Source organism: Festucalex cinctus, chromosome 8 (assembly GCF_051991245.1).
Source record: "Festucalex cinctus isolate MCC-2025b chromosome 8, RoL_Fcin_1.0, whole genome shotgun sequence".
NCBI lineage: Eukaryota > Metazoa > Chordata > Actinopteri > Syngnathiformes > Syngnathidae > Festucalex > Festucalex cinctus.
Genome location: NC_135418.1, coordinates 30,566,505 through 30,587,256, shown reverse-complemented (window position 1 = coordinate 30,587,256; position 20,752 = coordinate 30,566,505). Strand labels below are relative to the sequence as shown.

Here is a 20,752-nt window from a genome sequence, read left to right as displayed (position 1 = left end):
ATTTATTTAAAATATAAATGGTTGGCCTCACAAAATCACGATTCTATGTATTGCTAAAAGTAGCTGTACGGCTTGGTAAGGCTTTCAGCGACAAATACGAAAACAAACTAAGCCACGCCCTCTCTGAATGACGTCACGGATCAACCTTGATGTCATATTTTCAGACTTATTTATTTATTTATGTATGTATGTATGTATTTATTTATTTAAAGGTGTTTATGCGCGTAACAGTTTGGCTGGGGCGGGCGGTCGCGGTGTTTTCGTATGATCAGAATGGATGATTTTGGACTAATTCCTCCCATTTTGTCGGGCCCGGTTCCCCACCCCCACCCTTCTCTGGACTCGTGTCCCGCCCCTTCTCTCTCCCCCGGCTGCCTCCGTCAGCCGCTCGGCTCTCGTCGCAGCCATTTTACGGTGGAGCGTCAGCGCGGCGGCGACCGGAGGATGCCGAGACAGCGCGGCGAAGAGGTAATTCCGCCTCGGGCCCTCGTTTTCGTCGTCGTTCGGTCGAGCCGGCGCGCGTCCCGCTGGCTATGTCGGCCCTCGCGTGCGGAAACGATGGGGCTAAGCTGACACGGCTGGCGGGGCTGGCTGGCTGGCTGACTCGCCGGCCGGAGCCACACCACCGTGGGCGCCTCCTCGGCTCAAAGGCGCTCGCCGCTACGGGAAGCTTTGACTCCTTCAAGTCCGTCAAAGAAAAACGGCGGCCTTCGCCGAAGGCGCCAAAGTTGTTTGCGGGGCTTTCAGCGCGGATCGGGGGAGCCTAAATCGAACACTTATTTCAAATAATAATGGAGTTTCCTTTTTTTTTTCTGGCGCCATAGCGGTAGGGGGCCCCCGAGAGCACGGTTTACCCGACGTAGCGACGGCTAGCTAGCCTGTTTTGTTTTTTTTATTGATGTTTTACGGTCAGAAACAAGTTTTATCCACACTAAATGTATCCTGACTTTAGCGTTAAATGTAAATTAATGCCATCGTGCCTGAAACAACAAAAACCTGCGTTAGATATTATTGTAGTTTTGTTTATTCAGCAGAAAAGCAGCGCTGTCGCTGAACTCATTTAAAAAATGGTCACTTTTGTTCCACGTGGTTGGAGTTTTTATTTTCCAAAGTATTCTCTTGTCGTAAAAAATTGGGACGACATTACGTCATTTTTCCAGCTAAAACGGCACTTTTGCACAACGCCCAATTCACATTGGCTGCGGAACGGATGCGGCGCGTTTTCCGTACGGACGTCGCAAGGATAGAACGCATTCAAGTCTACGTGTCAATTCACACTAGCTAGTCTCTGCAAGTGTTTATTTTTTTCCGGACGCCGCATGCGGATTTTCATGAAGCTGAAGAAATGAGACGAGGCGGACAGGAAGTCGGGCGTCTCGCATTAAGGTAAATCCTGTATATTTCAAAATAAAACCGTTTGCGAACTTGTTTTTTTTGGGAGGGAAGCTAGCTAACTACGTACATAGCATAACATGAGTCGGACTTTCAAGACAAAAAAAATCCGCTCAACATAAATTAAACATAGGAAAGTAACACTATTTAAACGCAAAACGTACTTACCCATAGTGGAAGTCCCAGAAATAATGCCCAAAAAGCATATCAATGTGACAATAGGCAAGTGTGGCTATTGTTTACAAAATAGGACTCTGTATACAAGGTTGTTGTGGCATGATCTCAACTGTCCAGCGTGAACCCCCGTCATCTTGTGGTCTGGCGGGTGCAGATTTCCCGACACGCAACGCACGCGGTGTTTATTGCAGTCGGTGCGGAAGCTGTACGGAAAACGCACCGCATCCTTTCCGCAGTCAGTGTGAATTGGGCGTAACTGTGTCAGGCTGGAAGCAAAATTGTGCACTCATTTTCACCTAATTGGGGCACTAGCTTAGCAACTAGCTGCTAGCCACTCGATGCTAATGCAGGCAACAGAACCGTAGGTCAATGTCAGCTGAATTAGAGGTTTGTTTTTTTTGTGTGCCTTTAATTTGCGATTGAATGTGAGTTCACCATGACATTGTTAATGGTGGCAACAGTTTGTCAAGGCAATATAATAAACTGGCCCCAATTACATTCAGGTAGGCGAGTCAAGACAGTCGCCACACTCGGGGTGGGCGATATGACGATATTAGATCGTTAAGTGTTGACGATCTCATAAAGCTGAAAGATCGACAAGATCGTCTGTAGGGCACATTTTATACAGTTCAACTTTATGTGGGCTCAAGCTTGGTTTATGCATCCGTGTGGTCTTTTTTTTTTTTTTTTTCCTCCACGCACGCACTCACACAAACACGCACGCAAACTTACTCCACTCCTCGAGTCAGCATGCTAATGCTAAGTAAGCATGCTAATGCTGATGTGTCCACTCCTCCACCTGGAGCCCGAAGCATCCGTCAGGTTCCGCACGACTCCCCAAAGCAAATGACGTTCGAACGAGAGGCCGAGGGCGCGTGCGGTCGCGGATGAGTCGGGACGCTCGCGGGAAGGCGGCCGGCCCGGCAGGCGACGGCTACGGAAGTGACAAACAGGGATAAACAGTAAACGATGGAAAACCTTTACACTTTGGCCCATTTTGCACAATGTCATCCTTCGCATTTGGACATATAATGTTTGTCTGGACAGAAGATCGACAAGTTGAATTCATCATTATGGTTCAAGATCGGCTTTGTATGATGACATTAACGTTAAAGGGTATGTCCAAAGAGTAATGAAAGCCAAATGATGGCAAAACATGGAGACGCAACTGGATATACCAGGTAGGTAGGATTTACTTTCATATTACACGATAGTGTAAAGAGCCCGAGGGTGTGCTTCACTCACGACATACTTCCAGTATGTCGTGAGTGAAAAAGATAGCGGTATGTATTGTTTGAGTTTTTATAGCATGCACCCGTAAAGAGCTTTTCCAGTTGCCTTTCTCTAACAATGGAGGAATAGTGGCTACTGCTGCTGATGCTATAGAGAGGTAACTTCAGGGGGAAAATGAGTCTTAGTCACTGGATTTTATGTTGTTGTTTTTTTTTTTAGACCAAAATAAATTTTCTGGAAGAAATGCTTTTTTCATCGTTGTACTTATTTACATTCGAAGAAATGGCACCACTCGGATTTTAAATGCAAGAACGAGTCACCTGTGTTCCAAGTGGTTGAGCGATTATTTTTTGGAGATGAAATATGAAAATGTTTCAGATGTTTGTTTTTTTATCGCTTATTTTGCGCGTAATGTCAGCACTGTCACTTAAACAGATTTTAAATAACACAACAAACTAACCACCTGTATTCCAAATGGTTTAGCCATTATTTTTCAAAGCCCAAACACAAAAACAGTTCAGATGTGTTTGTACTCTGTGAAATGGTTAGCTAACCAGATTTCAAATGCCAGAACAAAATGGCCACCGGTGTTCCCAACGGGGTATATGCCACGGAAGAGGCGGGACGTGATTTTGCACATCAGTTTGTTTCTGGTCCGGGTTGCGAACGCGCAACCGAGGGGCACAAAGTCGGAAGCGATTTGTATTTGTTAAGTATTTTGACGCAGCCCACATGTCGCAAAGCCAACCGGAAACAAACTGATGTGCAAAAAACAGCCCCGCCTCTTCCGTGGTACATCCCCTATTGTGCTATTCTTCAGAAACTAAATGCCTATTTGTTTTTCAAAAATCATTGGTAAGGTAAGACTGATGTGTTTTTATACCTTTGTACTTATTTCTGTTCTGCAAAATGGAAGCACTATCGGTAAACTGATTTTAAAAGCTAGAAAAAAGCCTGTGTTCCAAATGGTTGAGCTATTATTTATCAGAGACCAAATGTGAAAGTAATTCCAATTTTTTTTTTAATGTTACTTAACTGGTTCCTACTATTACACAAAATGTCAGCACTGTTGCTGCACGGATTTTAAATGCCAAAAGAAAACGACCACCGTTTTTCCAAAGGGTTGAGCTATTCATTTTTGGAGACCAAACGCAAAATGGTTTGAAGATAGGATATTCTTCTTCAGAAATGCTGTGGTGAAACATTTTTTTTTTTTTTGTCCATTTCTGGACTACTAGTAAAAGCGGGCTACTTTGGTGGTTCGTTGCCTGTATCGCTTTTCACGCCGTTTTTCAAAGCCGGCTTTTTTTTAAGGCCTTTTCCCCGTGTCGCTGTTGTGTGTGTGAAAGGTAGTCATTTCCCCCACCATCTTGTGTCTCAATCTGAATGCAGGATTCCGTCTTGGCTGTGTGAAAGGTAGCTTTCAAAATTGCTGTAATTTTGTCATCGCTCGGTTATGTGTGAAAGGCACAAACTGGCAAATGGCTTGTTTTGCCGTAAGCAGTATCAACATTTCAAGCTCGATCGTGCCTCAGATTTTGGCTCGCAATAAAACTGTTAAGCGACGGCTTGAGACTTAAAAAATGTACAATTTAAGACACACGTTCCCATAAATCGGAAACATCTTAATTGGCTGATGTGACACACAAGTATCGCAAGTCTTTACGTATCGTAAGAATATCATTAGTGTTGTATCAACCATAGACAGCTGTGCAAACGATGTGGAGAGTCATCAAGCGAAGGTAAACGCGAGCAGTAGCGTGTCAATTACAATACTATGACAATTGACCTTAGCGTGGCACGCCCCTCCCCGCCCACAAAATGCGACAAGTAGCACCCTCTGACATTTGTCGGTTGTGATGAGCTGAAGTGCCTTCACAGTAATGGAGAAGTTGTCAACATTTTGAGTCAACTGTTTAGTGCACGAGTGTGTAAATGGTCCTTCGAGGGCCTGCAGGGTCCTGCAGGTTTTGGAGGTTTCTCCCTTCCAACACAGCTGATTCCGATCAACAGAATCATTATCAGGCTCATGCAGAGCTTGCTGATATCCCTTTCCCACACCATGTTCATACTCAAGTAAACTGGCCGTTGCCCAAGAAGTTTTCAAGAAAATTGACTGTAATTTCCGGACTATAAGCCGCTACTTACTTGCATTCGATCCTGCGGCCAATACAATGGTGCGGTTTATCAACCAGTTCACGAGGGGACGCACTCTACAGGAAGGAGTAGGACAGACGGAACAAGAGCGAGACATTTTGCGTCCTCATTATGGAAAAGAAACGGAGAGATGCATAGCCTGCAGGACTTTGGCCCTCGAGTACCGATTTTGCCCACCCTTGGCTTAGGGAATTGATGGTAAGAGGGAAGAAGTTAGCGGAATATCTGCTGGTTTTCGTGCGTATAGTTCGATCGATCACGATTGCCTGAGGGAAGGAGAAAGAGGAAAAGGTCTTGACCAGGATATGGAGGGCCTGAGAGACTTTTGACCTGGTTTTTGCAGCGCGCTGAAGTCCACAAACAGGATCCTCGTTGAGGTGTTCCAGGATGACATAAGCCCCATGTGGAATGCGTCATCCACTGACCTGTAGTCGTTCAGTTTGGATGTTGCCGGTTTCTTGGGGACTGGGGTGGTTTTCTTAGCAGGATGGGGCCTCACGCAGCTCTAAGGATCTGTTCAAAAATAGCGACTCCAAATCTGGGATGCGGTGCCTGTTGAGCTCTGTGACATCAGTGCGTCCTCCTTCCCGGGGTCGGTGGAGCACGTCATCCAGGAAGCATTCACTCATTCACAGTTTTCAGTGAAGTAGAGACCGGCAGAAGATGTCAAGTCTTTGTTGGTCCGTGTGAGGAGGAGAAGGGCATCCATTTTATCGGGCAGGAAGCGCACATTTGTACGATGGATCGACTGGAGCGGAGTTAAAATCCACGTTGTCCAAGCAGCATATGCCGCCTTGCGTCAGCTCTCCGGCCCGTACAAGGCTGCCGCTCCGTCGGCATTTTAACCTGGACAGCAAGCTGAATTCTCGCTGCCTTTGTTTGCAAATACTACCAGAATACATCTTGTACTGCTCTCGCCGATATGTTCGCAACCGACCTTTTTTAGGTCGGACCAATCAGGCGTTGTTTAGGGCGGGACATGCAGCTGTGACACAACCAGGAAGCTCCGACACTGGTTGGAAACAAACAAATCTAACAGGCAAATGGACACTGCAATTCATTCTGTTGTCGCAGAATTACTCACCGTTTCCTTGTTGACTGAAGACATTTTCATCGGTTGCCCTGATTGGTCAAAACAAATATGAACAAGATGCCGCATCGTCCAATCAGCTCAAGTATTGTCCAGCAAGTCCCTCCTTTCTCGAGGCGCATTCAGATAAGTCGGCATCTGAATGGAGACTGAACGGGGCACGAACCTTACGCCCGATTCACACTTACTGCGAACAGACGCGGTACATTTTCCGTACGGACGCCGCAAGAATAGAATCCGTTCAAGTCTGCGTGCGTGTCAATTCACACCAGCTGCGTTGCGGAAGGATTCGATTTTTTTCCGGACACCGCATGCAGATTTTCATGAAGCTGAAGAAATGACACGCGCCGGACAGGAAGTTGGGCGTCTCGCATCAATGTATATCCGGTATATTTCAAAATAAAAGTGTTTGCAAACTAGTTTTTTTGGGGGGGGAAGGAAGCTAGCTAACTACATAGCATGACATGAGTCGGACATTTAAGACAAAAAATGATCTCAGAATGAAAAAATAACACTAAACACGTACTTAAAGTCCCAGAAATAATGTCCCCAAAACATGTCAACGTGTTGTTTACATTGCGTGAAGTCACCTTTCCAGCGTAAACCCCCGTGATCTTGTGGTCTGGCGGGTGCGGATTTCCCGACACGCAAAGTGTGAATTGCAGTCCGTGCGGACGCCGTACGGAAACGCACCGCGTCCGTGCCGCAAGTCAGTGTGAATTGGCTGTGTTACAATCAATCAAATTCAAGTAACGGCCTTAAGAATGAGGCAACACTTATGATGTTAATATAATCCAAAATATTGCGACTTGTGTTTATTAACATTTTCACTCTCTGATTAGGACATGCATTTACATACGCACATTTATTTGCAGTCGATCACAGTTTTTGTACATTTGACTTCATGTTTGTTTGTTTTTTTTCTCTGCGGCAATTAGAAGAGGTGACTTGACGACGACCTGGGTAAAATCAAAAATATTGTGATTGGTTCTAATATTTTGGATAGGATGATTTGTGCATGTGCACATAAATTTTGGTGTGAAACATTAGAAGTGATCTTTTCCAATTGCTGGTTATTTTTGTTGCTAATACCGATGACAAATATTTGATATTTGATTTGTGTTTCTCCCGAATCGTTTTCTGACAATTCCACTTGGTCCCGGTACACCGGCAAGTAATACCAAGATACTCCAGTTTAAAAGGCTATAGCGGCCGGTATCCTTCTGATCTGGTCCAGCGGTTGTCCCCTTGACCAACGAGTATTTTATCCGCGCTCGGCTGGTTGAACTTCTGCAAGTATGATCTTGTCTCAAGCTGGTCAGGAGCGGCCAATTCGTCCTCATTTCCCCTCGACCTGACTTTCAATTTGGGGTCTTAGTTGAACAGAGCGTTCGTTGAGTCTTGCACGCAGTCAACCGACAGAGGAAGATGATTGGAGTTGTGCTGAGTGATTTTTCTTTTCTCTTTCTTGACTAGGATTGCTAAGATGGCTGACGCAGCGCGAGGTCCTGTGGTCGGCCGGCCGTTGGAATTTGCCAACGAGGAGCAGCGGGCGGTTCACTCCTGGTCCAGAATTGCATCAGCCGGCCACAGTGTCCTGTTGGAAGCGGTGAAGATTCTTAGCCCCATGTCTCGGGATCTGTCCAGCACGGACGAGCTGGTCACGTTCCTGCAGGAACTGAGCGAGGAGGGCCACAAGGCCACCGTGCTGCGTAGCAAGGACGTGTACGGCTATCGCTCGTCCACAAACCAGCCCCTGACGGTGGACATGATCAAGCTGCACAGCCGGAATGTCAGGCCGCCGAGCAAAAAGCGGCGAAGGGTTCGCGTGAAGAAAAGAGAAGTGCACCCGTCCTGGAACGTCTTAAGAAGGGGGAACCCCAGAATCCAAGGAGTTCCACCTCCGGAGCAACTGACGGACCGCACTGTGGTCTGCAGTAAGAGCCCCGTTCGGACTCTGGAGCGGCCCCCGGTGCAGTCGTGCCTCAGACTGACTAATATCAAAGGTCTGTCTGGTTGCCACACAGCCAGACTCCAGATCCAAACCACGTGGGACGTACCCTGTAAGACGCCCCCGGCCGTCTTCTTGCAGAAGCAGCCCCCTCCAGCAATTTCAGGAATACCGTTGCAGCCTTCCCACAATGGTGGCGGGGCGTCCACCAAAGCCGTAGCCTTGTTCAGCCAGAAGAGCCTGTCTTGCCCCATCCGCCTGGACGGAGCGCTCATCGGTGACTCGGCACCGGTATTCCACGCCAACGGCCGAGCTTTCCCACAGACTCACACGGAGCTCAGCAGCAACGGTTGGGGGGGCGGCGCGCCCCGCCAGAATGGACTGGGACCACAAGAAGTGACGCATCCCACCCGGCAGAGAAACCGCTGGCGGGACAAAAAGCGATTAAGGTGGAAGGTCGTGAAGGTAGACGACTCTCGCTCGGTGGACGAAGCCCGATGTAAAGCGCAGAAAATCCTGCAGGTCGACCTCTCTCCCGTCATCCAAATCCGCCCGCTCAACCACGTGCTGAGAGATTTCCCATGCCAGAACTGAAAGCGACAGTCCCTCCGAGCAGACGCATTCTTTTAGGAGTTGGTGTCTTACATATCTGTTACCTTTTGCGGCAAAATTCTTCAATGCTTTTTCTTGTTTGGGTATCTGACGTGACGTGGGGCACGTCATGTCTGAAAGTTCGGATTCCTTCAAAGGCACTGGAGGAGGGAGGTTTTGGTTTGGTTTTTCGGTTTGTTTCCTAGCAGGCTGGGAAATCACCACTAAATGCCGCGCAGTTTTTTTGTTTTGTTCTTCACGTTGCCATTTCTCACGGTCTTAATATTTTGAAAGTAGCGTTATTTGGATCATATTCCCATACCCAGTTGAAGAACACAAGATTTTGCTTTAAGGAGAGAAGTCGACACTGTGCTTGCGTAAAGACTTCAAAACGAAGACGTAGGCAGGGCTCACAAAATGTGACGCGGTCTTTTTGTTTGTTTTTTTTGCAGTGTGGACGGTAAAGGAAGGCATTGGGCCCCACTTGAGGGCCAGTTTGCTTCTTGCACCGTCTGTCGTCCTTCACAAAGTTTTCCTTTTGAGTTCCACACGGAAACATACGCTGTAGGTAGTATTTTGGACTAGATGGTAGTAGTGAGGTGCAAAAAGTTTCACAGATGTTTGCCAAATCTGGACTCGTAGTTTAACAAGAACCAAATCTGTATGTTTCCGTTCCCTTTTCTCTCCCATCAAAGTTGGCAGTTTTGTGTTTCGGAAGATTCCATTTTCGGCTGCCCACCCATAATCCGATTTTTGGGGGTTTTTTTGTAATTTTTTGTTCATCTTGTTTGTTAAACATGTATAAAACAAAAACAAAAATTTCCTACATGAGGTTTTTTGTTTTTTTTTTCAATAAAATTGTTCTGAAAACCACTCTGAATTGATATTTTTTGGAATTTTAATCCCGTCTCTTTGGTCTGATACTGCGTTTTGGAACATTGCAAATATGGTGTGCCTCAGGGTTCAGTCCTGTGAACCTTGTTGTTTTCTTTAGACCTGAAATGTAACCGCCATCTGATTATTTTGATTTTAAGTTTGCTTAGATCTTATTTGGCCTTGGTGACAATCGTAACATGCCAATTCGACTTAACTGAATATATTTTACAGTACTCATTTTCTCATCCAAAAAACAAAAACAAAATGTGGGGGAGGTGGTGGTAGGCCCCGTGCCAACTTAACCATATTCAACACCAAACTGCCGTTAAATCGAACCTGTTAAATCATTCTGACCCAACGCAGACAAAACACCATCCACCCTTTTCACAGCCTGCAGTGTCCGTGTGTGTCCTCCGAAAAGAACGCAATAACCAGACTTGAACAGGAAGTAAATTTGGCTTTAAAATCGACCTGTCAAATAATGTCACGTTTGTAAATTTGCATTCAACCGGTTGAACTAGTTTTTCCATTCAGGAGTCATCAAGACAGGATTTAGGAGCTTCACCATTTTGTCTTTTTTTTCTTTCTTTTTTAATTAATAAAACAATAATAATAATAAAAAAAAAAACGTTGTATTTGTAAGTTGATGAAATCGAGATGTTAAAGAAAAACACGAGTGGGGCATATTAAAGTTTGTCAGCAGATGAGCCCTGGAAGTTCTCAAAATGGCCGACGACTTCCTATTCACTTTCAGGCGTGAGTTCGACAGGATTTCTTGTTGATCTGAAGCGAGTATTTTTTATGTTGGATTTTTTGCCAAAAGCATAATGGCTGACTTCCTGTTCAATTCAATTCAGGTGACTTTTTCATGCATTCCAACCAATTTCATGCCCATCAGTGAAACGGGTGTCGGAGTTTTTTGCCCAAATCAAAATGGTTGACTTCCTGTTCCGTTTGGAGCGTCTTATTAGCGTCACATGTACGTCCACCCGATTGCGTGTCCGTTGGAGAAACTGGCTGATTAGTTTGGAACCTTGAAACTGCACAAGTTTTCGTGGTAATGGTTGGATTTTGGCCCAAAAATCGGGACTTTTCCGTGTGTTGTGTTCTGCTAGACGGCGCCATAAAATTTGGTGTCCATCGGTGGAACCAGCCACGGAGGCCGATTAATGTAGAAGTTTGCTTGAAAAAGTCAAGCTTGCCGTTGGATTAGTCGCAGTTTTCATTTTCAGTTTTGGCCATGCGGTTTACGGGCTCGGTCAGCGTCGACCGTCTTCGCTTCCTTCCTCCATTTCCTTCCCCGTTTCCTCCCCCCGCTGCTGCTGCCGCTTCGCAGGCAAAACCGATTGCAGTCGCTTGTGCAGGGTTCGCTCTTTGTGTGCTGGGGGAAGGGAAGCCAGCGTGCGTGCGTGCGTTGAACGAAAACACGCCACCACTATGCTGCTTTCATGTTTTCTCGCTTCCTACCGCGCCCTATATAGTGAGGTCGCCATTTTGTAGCGCCGTTGCAATGTGTAGTACTGACTATATGGTGCCCTTATATATATTCCACTATAGATCTTCTCATTGCGACAATTCAGGGGGGAAAAAAATATATTGGCAATCATTTTCTAATTACTCGGGCAGCACACGAATCGGTTTTGACTAGACAAGCGAATTAGCCGTGTAAAAACAAATGCCAAAAGAACAAGACTTCTGGCTTACATTTGTCCCTTCCCTCCCCCTACGTTCTTGTTATCTTCACGGCTCCCAGATCAGAAGAAAACAAAGACCTTGTGAAAGTTGCTCCAGTGAAAAGCGTCTCGCGTTCTCCTCGACAAACGACCAAAATGTGCACGTTAGCTTAGCAATCGCGAGTAGCTGCCATCACACAAGTGGATGGATTGAAGCCATGAAGGCAAAATATGCCTCAAAAACTTCTGCGTTGACTTTAGAATAATAATAATCACCTCCGAAAAGCGGAAGTTGAATTGTAATATTCCAAAAATAAGAATGGATATCTCAGCTCCTGAAGCAGATAAAACACAATTCTAAAAACATTTCAGAGCAAACACACAGACGGAAGTTTATGATGAGAAGCCTTCAACATATCGATTTTTTGAAATCATCAAACTGTGGGTATATTTTTACCTTCAACACTTGTAAACAGCTCGGGGGATCGAGTGGTCATTATTCGGCGTCCGTTCCGTTACAAAAGTTTCAACATCCTCATTACCCACAAACATATTTTCTTAACAAAATTCGTTACACCGATTCGAAGTCCTCCCTTGCCGTCGTCAAGCACGTCATTTATTTCATAACGCCGCCAATCTTGCGTCAGCCGCGAATGCTTGAATACAAATTCCAAGACGTGCGACGTCACCCTCTCGTCTCGATTCATTCGGATTGGTGGAAGCGTTTGCAAGTTCCGAAATGCGCCGACGTTTGGAATTGTTAATTGCATGTTGATGTTGACGGAAAGTCCGTCAGTCCGAAATGTTCATTTAGCGTGACGTGTGTGGTTCAAATAATGTTGACGGACTGCGGCCATGAAATTTACCGCGGCTCCGAAAACGGCAGCTGTAATTTAGCAATGACGGAAGCCCGTTTAAAATAACGTTGAGCTGACGTATTAGACGATTACAGTTTGGACGGACCGACGGCGACTGTTGACGGCTGTCGCTCAAAATTCATCGACGCGACAAGAACCTTTTTTGTTTTTTTTTCCGGCTAAAGTACAATGAAGATCTTTCCTTTCCCCATTGACTGCGCATTGAAATGTTGTAAAGATTCAAAAGTAGGTAGGAAATGATTCCCTACTCCCACGTCATTATAGTCTGAACGGATGTTTTATGCAACTAATATATAGTCCACTAGGGTAAAAATCCCTCTCTAGCAACGAGAGAGTGTGAAATGAGGGAATGAGCCCAAACGCAGCTTTGATGGGGGATGGGGGAGGCGGTTGGGAGCCATTTTACAAGAAAAAAAAAAAAAAAAAAAAGCGTGAGAGAGGGGAGGAAGAGGAAACCACGAGTCGTAAACATGGCTGCTCGACTCTAACGTGTTGATTCTATTCCTCCTCCCTCGGAAAGCAACAAAGCAAACGGGCTAGCAGTTAGCGGTCAACAAACACGCGCACCCGTAAGCTAGCTAGCTGCACTATGCTAACATAAGGAATAACTCAGCTTGATTTATAAACAGTAAAAAAAAAAAAAAAAAAAAAAAAGAGTTTTTCAACTTGACTAATTTTGCTTCTGAGGAAGGCAACAGTTAGTTAGTCAGGGTGAAAACGCAACCTTTTTTTTTGTCTTAAATAAGAAAAACCACATGGCTATTTTATAAGTAACCAAGTATATTTTCTGTGTTGATGAACATTTTCACTGTTAAAAATGCTAACAGTGTTTTCAAGTTATTTCACACATTTCACACTGTGTGTGCGTCATGTTTTATAAATCCGCTAAAACGTAAATGTCATGTTTTATTGGATTACGACGTATGTACATGTTCTCCATTTTTGTTTTCAGTTTTGTGAAAAAAAAAAGAAAAGTTTCAGCATTTTTCAGGATGTTATTGTCATGTTTTAATGCTAACAATGCAAACGTTCATTGAACTCAATGTCAACAAACGCTAAAAAGCTCGCAAATGCTACTGTCAATTTGTCATGTCTAACACGTAATGCTAACATAAATGCTAACGTTAATGCAAACAATGTTAAGAAAAATGCAAAAAAGTTTGCATTTGTAGGCTTTAAAATGTTGCAGTTTGCACTCAAATGCGAACAAATAAAGTTTTCAGAATCCAAAACATTTTGACAGTCGAGCATGTTAGTTGTTCATATGCAAATTTGAACAATTTTAGGCTGGAACGTTCGCGTTTTTAACACTTTTTTTTTTTTTTTTAATTCTTGAACATCTCCTGACGTTCCGGTTTGTTCGGCTCTAAATTGCCTTGTGGGGATTTTGAGTTGCGAGTGACGCTCTGTATTTATTTTAGGTCACATGACGTTTGTGTAACGTTTGCACATCTTGACGGTCGTGTCACGCGCGCGCATCCGTCCGTCCGTCCGTCCGTTAAATGGCGACGACGACGACGACTGTTTTGTGACCATCTCGGCACATTTGCAGTTTGCTGACATTCGACGCCATCAATGATTGATGAGGTTGCGCAACAAACATGCGCACGCACACACAACCGTGTCACGCGCACGTGCGTCTGTGCGCTTGTGTTGCATGAACAATTTTGTGCCAGATTGTGTGTGTGCATATTTGTGCTTCTAGTTTGCTTGTGTGTATTTTTGTGCGATTGTCGCTTGCGTGTGAAGGAATTCAGGGCTCGGAATTCACAAATTTTTTACACTTGAAAGAGATTCGGGCCAATTGGAGGCGCAAACACGGTAAAGCAGCATTGAGCTGTTATGCTGCACGCAAATGGAATTTGCTGCTTTTCAAGCATTTTTCAAATACGTTCGTCCAAAATCGTCTTTTAGCGCCGTACGTTTGCAGGAAGCTAACTTTGTTTTTTTAAAGTGATTTGCTTTGGAACGTTTGTAAATGCTGTGAAATAGCGTCGCTAGCGAACGCGATTCATCCGAAAGCAGAGAAGCGAGCTGGCGCATTGTCACGTGTGGACGAGGACTTGTCGATCTCTATATATGACTGGATAGCCAATAGATGAAGTCACGTTGCTCCTCCCAAGAAATGTTTCTCGCTTCACATTTACAGGATGGAAACATTTGAGACGGAACTTCATTTATGGTGTTGTCAATTTAGAGAACAAATATTTCATTGGTTTAAATGAAAGAATGATCCCAAATTCAACAACGATGCTTCTTCCAAACGGAATATTGAGGTCGAAGGAACGGAGTGATAAAAGAAAAAGGTGCTCTTCGCTTCACTGGTTCATTTTTAGTTTATTTTTAAAAAGTGTCACAAAGCTTCGGCCTTGAAATAAGTGCCCACGAGCTGTACTGGAATACGTCTTACGGATTGCGTACAGTTGATCTGCTGGCGAGGTGGGAGGAGCCAGATGGCCGCCCGCGCGACTTCAATGGCTTGCACTGGCGTGGATGGGCTATCCGGTCATATATACAGGTCGGCACTCTTAACCGATTCAGTAGCAGACATTTGTTGATGTCAAATTGTCCAAAGTAGTTTTCGCACGCGCGCGATTCCAAATTGAAAAGCCGGCAGACATTTGACACGTTGGCGAGGAAAAGGCGGCTGTGGCGCGCGTGACCAAAAGAAACACATTCGTTTCTCACACGCCAGGTGTGACAAGTTGCGCGTCGGCCATTTTGTCGCACGCGCCGGCTCGCATGCAAAATGCAAAGCGCAACAAAAAGTGAAGTCAAAATTGCTTTCGTTTGTCATTTTTGACATTTTCAACAAATCTTTTTCCACGTTCAAGTGATGCAATCGTGTAACCTGCAGTGGGCGTGGCCAGAAAGCCAAACGAGTCGAGGTGACGGAAGATTCAAGATTGAACGATGGAACGATGTTCTTCCTCAATATCGGCCGTCTCTCGTTCATGGCGCAACAATTATTTCCGTTTCCGTTCTTTTCATCCTCAACGGCTGCTGTTTTGGTTAGCAAGCGGCTGGAAAGCGTTGGAGACACGAGTCACGTGACGGACGCTTGCGTGCTGAGTGCAAAACTTTATTGACAATCATTTTGCCAAGCGCGCTTTTACTGGTCCAGGTCCAGGATCTTGGGAGGTTCCGCCGGCTCCGCCCCCTGAAGACGAAGAGGAGGGAGGAGTCACACGAGCGACGCCAGTCGTAAAGGAGGGACGCCTGCCGACTCACCGCCAACGCTTGCGGCGAGGCGGCGGATCCGCAGTACAACGGATTCGGGATGGAGACCAGCGCGGCTTTGCCGGCCGCAGGATCGGTCGCAGGATCGGTCGCAGGATCGGTCGCAGGATCGTCCGCGTCCGCGTCCTGGCAAGTGCAAACTCGTTAGCCGCGACATCAAGCGAGGCCCAAAGACAAACTAACTCCCGATTTGGATTTCTCATTGAAAGTTTATTATATCGCTCTGAAACTTGATTTTCAAATTCTTCATCCTAATTCATCGCATCGCTTCAATAGTTAACTCGCGAGTAGTCGCAAATTGTTCAAAATATACAATAACAAATGTTTTTTCACACTTTTCAGAATCTTCTTAAAAGTCTTACTTGACTCATTTAACAATTTTCAGCGGTGAAAAGTTCAGATTTTTGTTTTCATAATACCTTTTTAAGTCATTTTTCCACTTGCTGTCGACTGATGATGACATCATCACCTGTGCCGAGGAAGTCAGTAACAACCAATCACGGCTCACCTGTTTTCTGGGTCTGGTCAGTAAAACGAGCCATGATTGGTCGTGTCCGACTTCCTCGGCACAGGTGATGATGTCATCATCAGTCGACAGCAAGTGGAAAAATGACTTTTTAAAAAGGTATTATCAACAAAATATGAACTTTTTACTTGCTGAAAATGGCTCAATGAGTCAAGTATCCCTTTAACATTAAAGTGGAAAAAAATATCAAATAGAAATATGGCTGCATCTTTTAGCAATTTTATCATAATTCATATCATTGAGTTTGTACTGTACTGTAAAAAAACGAGTGATATTGATTTGTGTTGGTCATTTTTCGGCCACTAGATGGCATCATTCATTACATTGTTAAGATGTTGGCAACAGCGTTTTTTTTGTTGTTTTTTTTTCATATAAAGAGTTATGGAATCGTGAACATGAAGTCCGTTTCAATTCACTCATTTGGACAGCCATATTGTTTACATTTGTGCACCAGCGCGACTCCGTTTGCTAGCATTTCTTTTGTTGTTGTTGGTCCAATCAGATTTCAGCCCGTGTGTGTTGCCGTGCCAACGGCTAATCTGCCCTCAATGACAAAATCGGAGCAAAATCCAAACGGCCGATTCGTGACATTTCCACAGCTAAAATGCGAATGAGGAAAATCCCGACTGAAAGGTTAGCTAGCAGACGTGCGTTAGCATCCGATCAAACTTACTTTGAAGTAGTGAAATCGGAAGGCGTCCGTCTTGTGTTTGAAGACGGAATATCCGATGGCCGCCGCCACGCCCGTCAGCAGCAGCGACACCAAGATGGCCGACACGGTGCCGCTGGAGTGGGCGTGGCCGTGCCAAGTGTGACGGGGAGCCTGGAGTGACGGCAGACAACAACAAAACAAAAAAAAGTCAGCTGGTAACCATGACGACCACAGGAAAGACAGATTGGAAGGATTTCAAGCAGATGTTTTAAAAAAATAAAAAATAAAAATCCTTCGCTACTCCCGGTTTATTATTATTATATATTAATATTTGTGTAAGCTGCTGCAACAATTTGCATGAGTATTGTATTGTGCGTACATGAAATCCAAATAGAAGCTCAATGAATGTCAAAGTATTTTTGCGTTTGACGTGAAGTGATTTAAAGGGCCGGTTCTCAGTTTGTTTCAAAATGGCCGCCAGCACGCGTCAGTTCATGTTGACGGGCGCCTGCTAGAAAATATGAAAACCAGAAAACTCCATTTTTGGTTACTCGTCACTTTGTTTGTCCACATTGACAAAATTTGAGAAATGTTGACATTTGAAATATTATTTCTGTTTCATTTGTTTCATTTCTGCACTAAAAATGAAATTATTCTGTTTGAGACTCGAGAAGAACGTTTGAAAAGAATTTTCACTCTCCAATATTGTACCTTGTAAAAAGAAAAACAAAAAAATTATTAAATTGATAAAACTCTTTCAAACAAGCATTGATGCAGACAAACAAGAAAATAGAAAAACAACAACAAAGCAAACGTTTGAAGTATATATATAAATAAATATCAGATTTTTTGTAGTGCTGTCAAAGTGTGAACTAATGAATTAATCAGAAAAAATGTATTGCATTAATAATGTATGAATCACATGATTGATTTTGAGCGCTGACGAGTGGAAGTTCAAGCAATAAACAGAATTGGAAGATAAAAAAAATTCACTTGGTTTTTTTGGTGCCGTTTTGACTGACGGACTTTCGCTTTCTGCTTTGATGACGTTTCCTTTTGTTTGTACGCAATTGCAACTCACCTGAGGAGGCGGAGCCGCGAGCGGCGCCTCGATGACGTGGATGATGCCGTTGACCGCCGGGATGTCCCAGGCCAGCAGGAGGCGCTGGTTGACCAGTTTACGACTCTGAGAGGCAAAAAGGTTTGCAAATGAAATGCAGCGCTAACGCTAACGCTAACCGGCTTCAACGGGTCGGACCTGGTTGTTGCCGTGGGTAACCGACAGGTTGAAGCCAAGCCTGGACGGGATGACTTCCTGGTGGCGCAACTCGGTAAACGGTCGTCTGACGTGATTGGCGGAGATGTGATACTCCACGTCTCGACCCGAGAGCACCTGAGAAGTCAAAACACCAGAAATAAATCCGACGGTCACAATTGATTGTCATCGTCATGTCGCGATAATCAAAGCGGCACATCTGATTTAAGCAGGTTGCCAAGTCATTGCTCGATAAGTCAAATATATGTAGCCGTTAAATATCGGTCGATAATCTATCGGGAGACAAAATATTGTCGCCATATCGATATATATTGAAAGAAACGCCACATAATCAACAGGGGTGGGAAAAGGCTCACTTGGCCGGGTTGGAATCCGTCATCGTGCGGGACGAACAACGTCACGTCCGACTGCCTTTGGGTCAAAAAGTCGAGCAGGCGCTGGCCCTGCGCCGACGAGCCGCCGTAATCCAGCAGGGACTGAAAAAGACGAGGAAAAAGACAAATGTTGCAACGGGAACCTTGTTGAAGTCGTCTCACCTTGTAGAAGAGCGTCAAGTTGGCGTAGGACGCCAGAACGTTGATCAGGACGCCGTTACAGAAGAGGCCGTCGCCGTCAAAGCCGTCCACACACTTGCAAGCAACGTCTGCGCATTGGGAAAACAAAAAAATCACACCAATTGCTATATTTTCCAATGATAAAATTCCACATTTCTCAACTTCCATTTGAATTCAAACTGTTTTTCTTTCATTCACTATTTGCGACATTTTCCCCGATTTGTAATCTCGATCAGTGCAGGTCGTCAGCCATGTTGGCTTTTGGCAAAAGGTCGCGCTTTGGAGGACGTTTGTCCTCTCCAGCCGTCATCCCATTCAAAAGACAAAACAACAACCAAAAAAAATTGCTCCGCTGGCGTTTCCACTCGGGACAAGACTTGCAACGTCCGCTTGCAAAAAAAAGTGCTGCCAATCCAGTGAAAATGACAAAAATCCTGGCGGAGATTCAAGATGATTTGATTGAAAAGTCACAAACAGGATTTGTTCAAACTTGCAAAAAGCTCCTCATGCTGAACTTCACGCACGCATTTTTTTTTTTTTTCAGATACTTTTGTTGCAAATCCCGAACGTGACTTGGATGGCTTTTGCGAAGGGAAGCCGGCGGTCACCTGAGACTCACCTGAGACTCGGTAGCAGTAGGCGTCGTACTTGCTGGCGCGGTCGACGGGCTCCTTGTAGAGGACCACGCCCACGTGGTTCTCGCCGCATCTGCCGCTGGGGAAGCGCGTGGGGTAGCCCACCTTGCCGCCCTCCATCCAGCCGGCCACGCACAGGTGCATCCCCAGCTGCCGGCGCGCTCTCATTTCATTTCATTTCATTTCATTTCATCTCATTTCAGCCAGTTTCAAGCGGGACGAAAGCAACGCGTACCTGTTGCGCGTCGCCCAGCTGCTTGAGGTCGGCCAGCGCGCCGCCCTCGGCCCGGCAGGCGGCGTCCGCCTGACTCCAATTCATCTGGTACTTCCCTTCGGCCGCGCGCAGGTGGAAGACGCCCGCCGTGTTGGCTGCCAACGCAAACGAGCGTCACGTGAGCACCGGCTGCCACGGCAACCCGCCGCGTCTCTCAGGAAACAAAAGCGACCGGTTACCATGGTTACCGTCACACGCCTCTCCCCTGTTACAGCGTTGCCACGGTAACTACAGTCACGCGCGGGGGTCGGAACAGACGCGACCGTGGAAAGCAGCCAACACATCGCCAGGGCGGTCAAATGTTACCGCGGTAACCAGATCGTGTTCGCAGTTGGCGGGTAACAAAGTGAAAGTGGTAACAAATGACACGGGTGCTAATGTGTTCACTCATTTAGCAGGTTCAACCATGGTTACCTCATTGTCGCAACGTTACCACAATGAGTGGAGGTTCTGTTACCATGGTAACAGACATGTTTGTGATTACCACGGTAACACAAGGTCAAATAGACATCAAAGCGTCACATAGCTGCTGTCACCATGGGAACAGATATGAGATCAGAAAGGTGTTGCCCTGGCAACAGAGTAGGCGTGGCCACGTCACAGTGTTAAGTCGTTGAGACGTATGTGACGCAAGTCATTGCAGGCATGTTGCTGTGGTAACACAAGCCTCGTGTTGTCACGGTTACAGACTTGGTGAAGGTGTTGCTATCTGCGTGTCCGATTGTAATCCACACGGAACACAGATCAAAGCCACGCCATGTCTGCTGCCATGGCAACAGGCAGCTGATGCAAATGCGACGCCATAAGCAAAGTGCGCGTCTCGAATTCAAGGTGCATTGTGGGTAGGCCAAACGGTCAATGAAAATGAATCGAATCCAATGGAATCGGCTCTGATAGAAACGTTTCAACGGCTGGAAAGTTGCTGATTTTGATGCTTACTGAAATCGGGGAAGTCGACTTGCGAAACGTCGTCACCACTCCAATCGGCGACATCCAAATCAATACGCGAGTTGGTAGCCTCGTTTTTTCCCTCGCGCAATAACTTGGCTTATTGTACCAGAATGTTGCGTTCAAGTCATCGGGCCGAAAAGATCCCGAGAGGTTGTGTTGCCACGGTAACGGATCTCTTTCGGAAAGCCTACGCGGAAGGAGGCTCGATTTCCGTGGCGAGAGGCGTTACCGTGGTAATGCAAGTCCTTGCAGGAGGCGGCCGGGTGGCAGCCGCCGTTGTCCTCCAGGCAGCGGTCAACAGGGGGCGCCACCTTCTCCAGGCACTGGACGCCGTTGCCCACGTAGCCCGGCAAGCACTCGCACTCGCGCTCGTTCTGGAGGGAAATTCAAATCGGGAATTGCTCACAGCCAAACTGGGCAAACGCGTGAAAAAAAGCCGATGTTGAATGCTAACTTGGGAAGCTAAGCTAACATTTGTTGCTAGCTAACATTGCAGTCAATGTTGGAAGCGAAAATGAAAGTTCACATGAGATGAAACGTTGATTTCAGAAGCTAACGTTAATGCTAGCAGTCGCATTTTTGCTTTGTTTGTTGAAAAAACAAAACAACAAAAAAAGTTTGACATT

General features: G+C 45.6%; 2 protein-coding genes across 7 annotated transcripts in view; one reads left to right on the top strand and one right to left on the bottom strand.

Annotated features, from left to right (window-relative positions):
• The first annotated feature begins 341 nt into the window (after positions 1 to 341).
• Positions 342 to 9,464, top strand: ccdc71 (coiled-coil domain containing 71). Its single transcript, XM_077530232.1, has 2 exons — positions 342 to 468; positions 7,526 to 9,464. Exon 2 carries the CDS (start codon positions 7,536 to 7,538, stop codon positions 8,592 to 8,594), a length of 1,059 nt encoding a protein of 352 aa, XP_077386358.1. The 5' UTR covers positions 342 to 468; positions 7,526 to 7,535; the 3' UTR covers positions 8,595 to 9,464.
• Positions 9,465 to 15,084: 5,620 nt separating this feature from the next.
• stab1 (stabilin 1) overlaps positions 15,085 to 20,752 on the bottom strand; it is a 30,349-nt gene continuing 24,681 nt past the window's right edge. For 4 of the 6 annotated variants that reach the window (XM_077529089.1, XM_077529085.1, XM_077529086.1 and 1 more), the window contains 9 exons: positions 20,356 to 20,500; positions 19,137 to 19,270; positions 18,886 to 19,051; positions 18,069 to 18,355; positions 17,695 to 17,829; positions 17,518 to 17,622; positions 16,458 to 16,607; positions 15,250 to 15,384; positions 15,085 to 15,178 (listed from right to left, as the gene is read on the bottom strand). In XM_077529089.1, the coding sequence (XP_077385215.1) occupies positions 15,131 to 15,178; positions 15,250 to 15,384; positions 16,458 to 16,607; positions 17,518 to 17,622; positions 17,695 to 17,829; positions 18,069 to 18,355; positions 18,886 to 19,051; positions 19,137 to 19,270; positions 20,356 to 20,500 (1,305 nt within the window). In that variant the 3' untranslated portion in view covers positions 15,085 to 15,130. Of the gene's footprint in view, positions 15,179 to 15,249; positions 15,385 to 16,457; positions 16,608 to 17,517; positions 17,623 to 17,694; positions 17,830 to 18,068; positions 18,356 to 18,885; positions 19,052 to 19,136; positions 19,271 to 20,355; positions 20,501 to 20,752 lie in introns of those variants that run through there. The other 2 variants (XM_077529087.1, XR_013284566.1) reach the window with 2 other exon arrangements.

Bases quoted from the DNA above. Each gene is read 5' to 3' on its own strand.
- ccdc71 (XM_077530232.1), top strand. From the start codon at position 7,536: ATGGCTGACGCAGCGCGAGGTCCTGTGGTCGGCCGGCCGTTGGAATTT.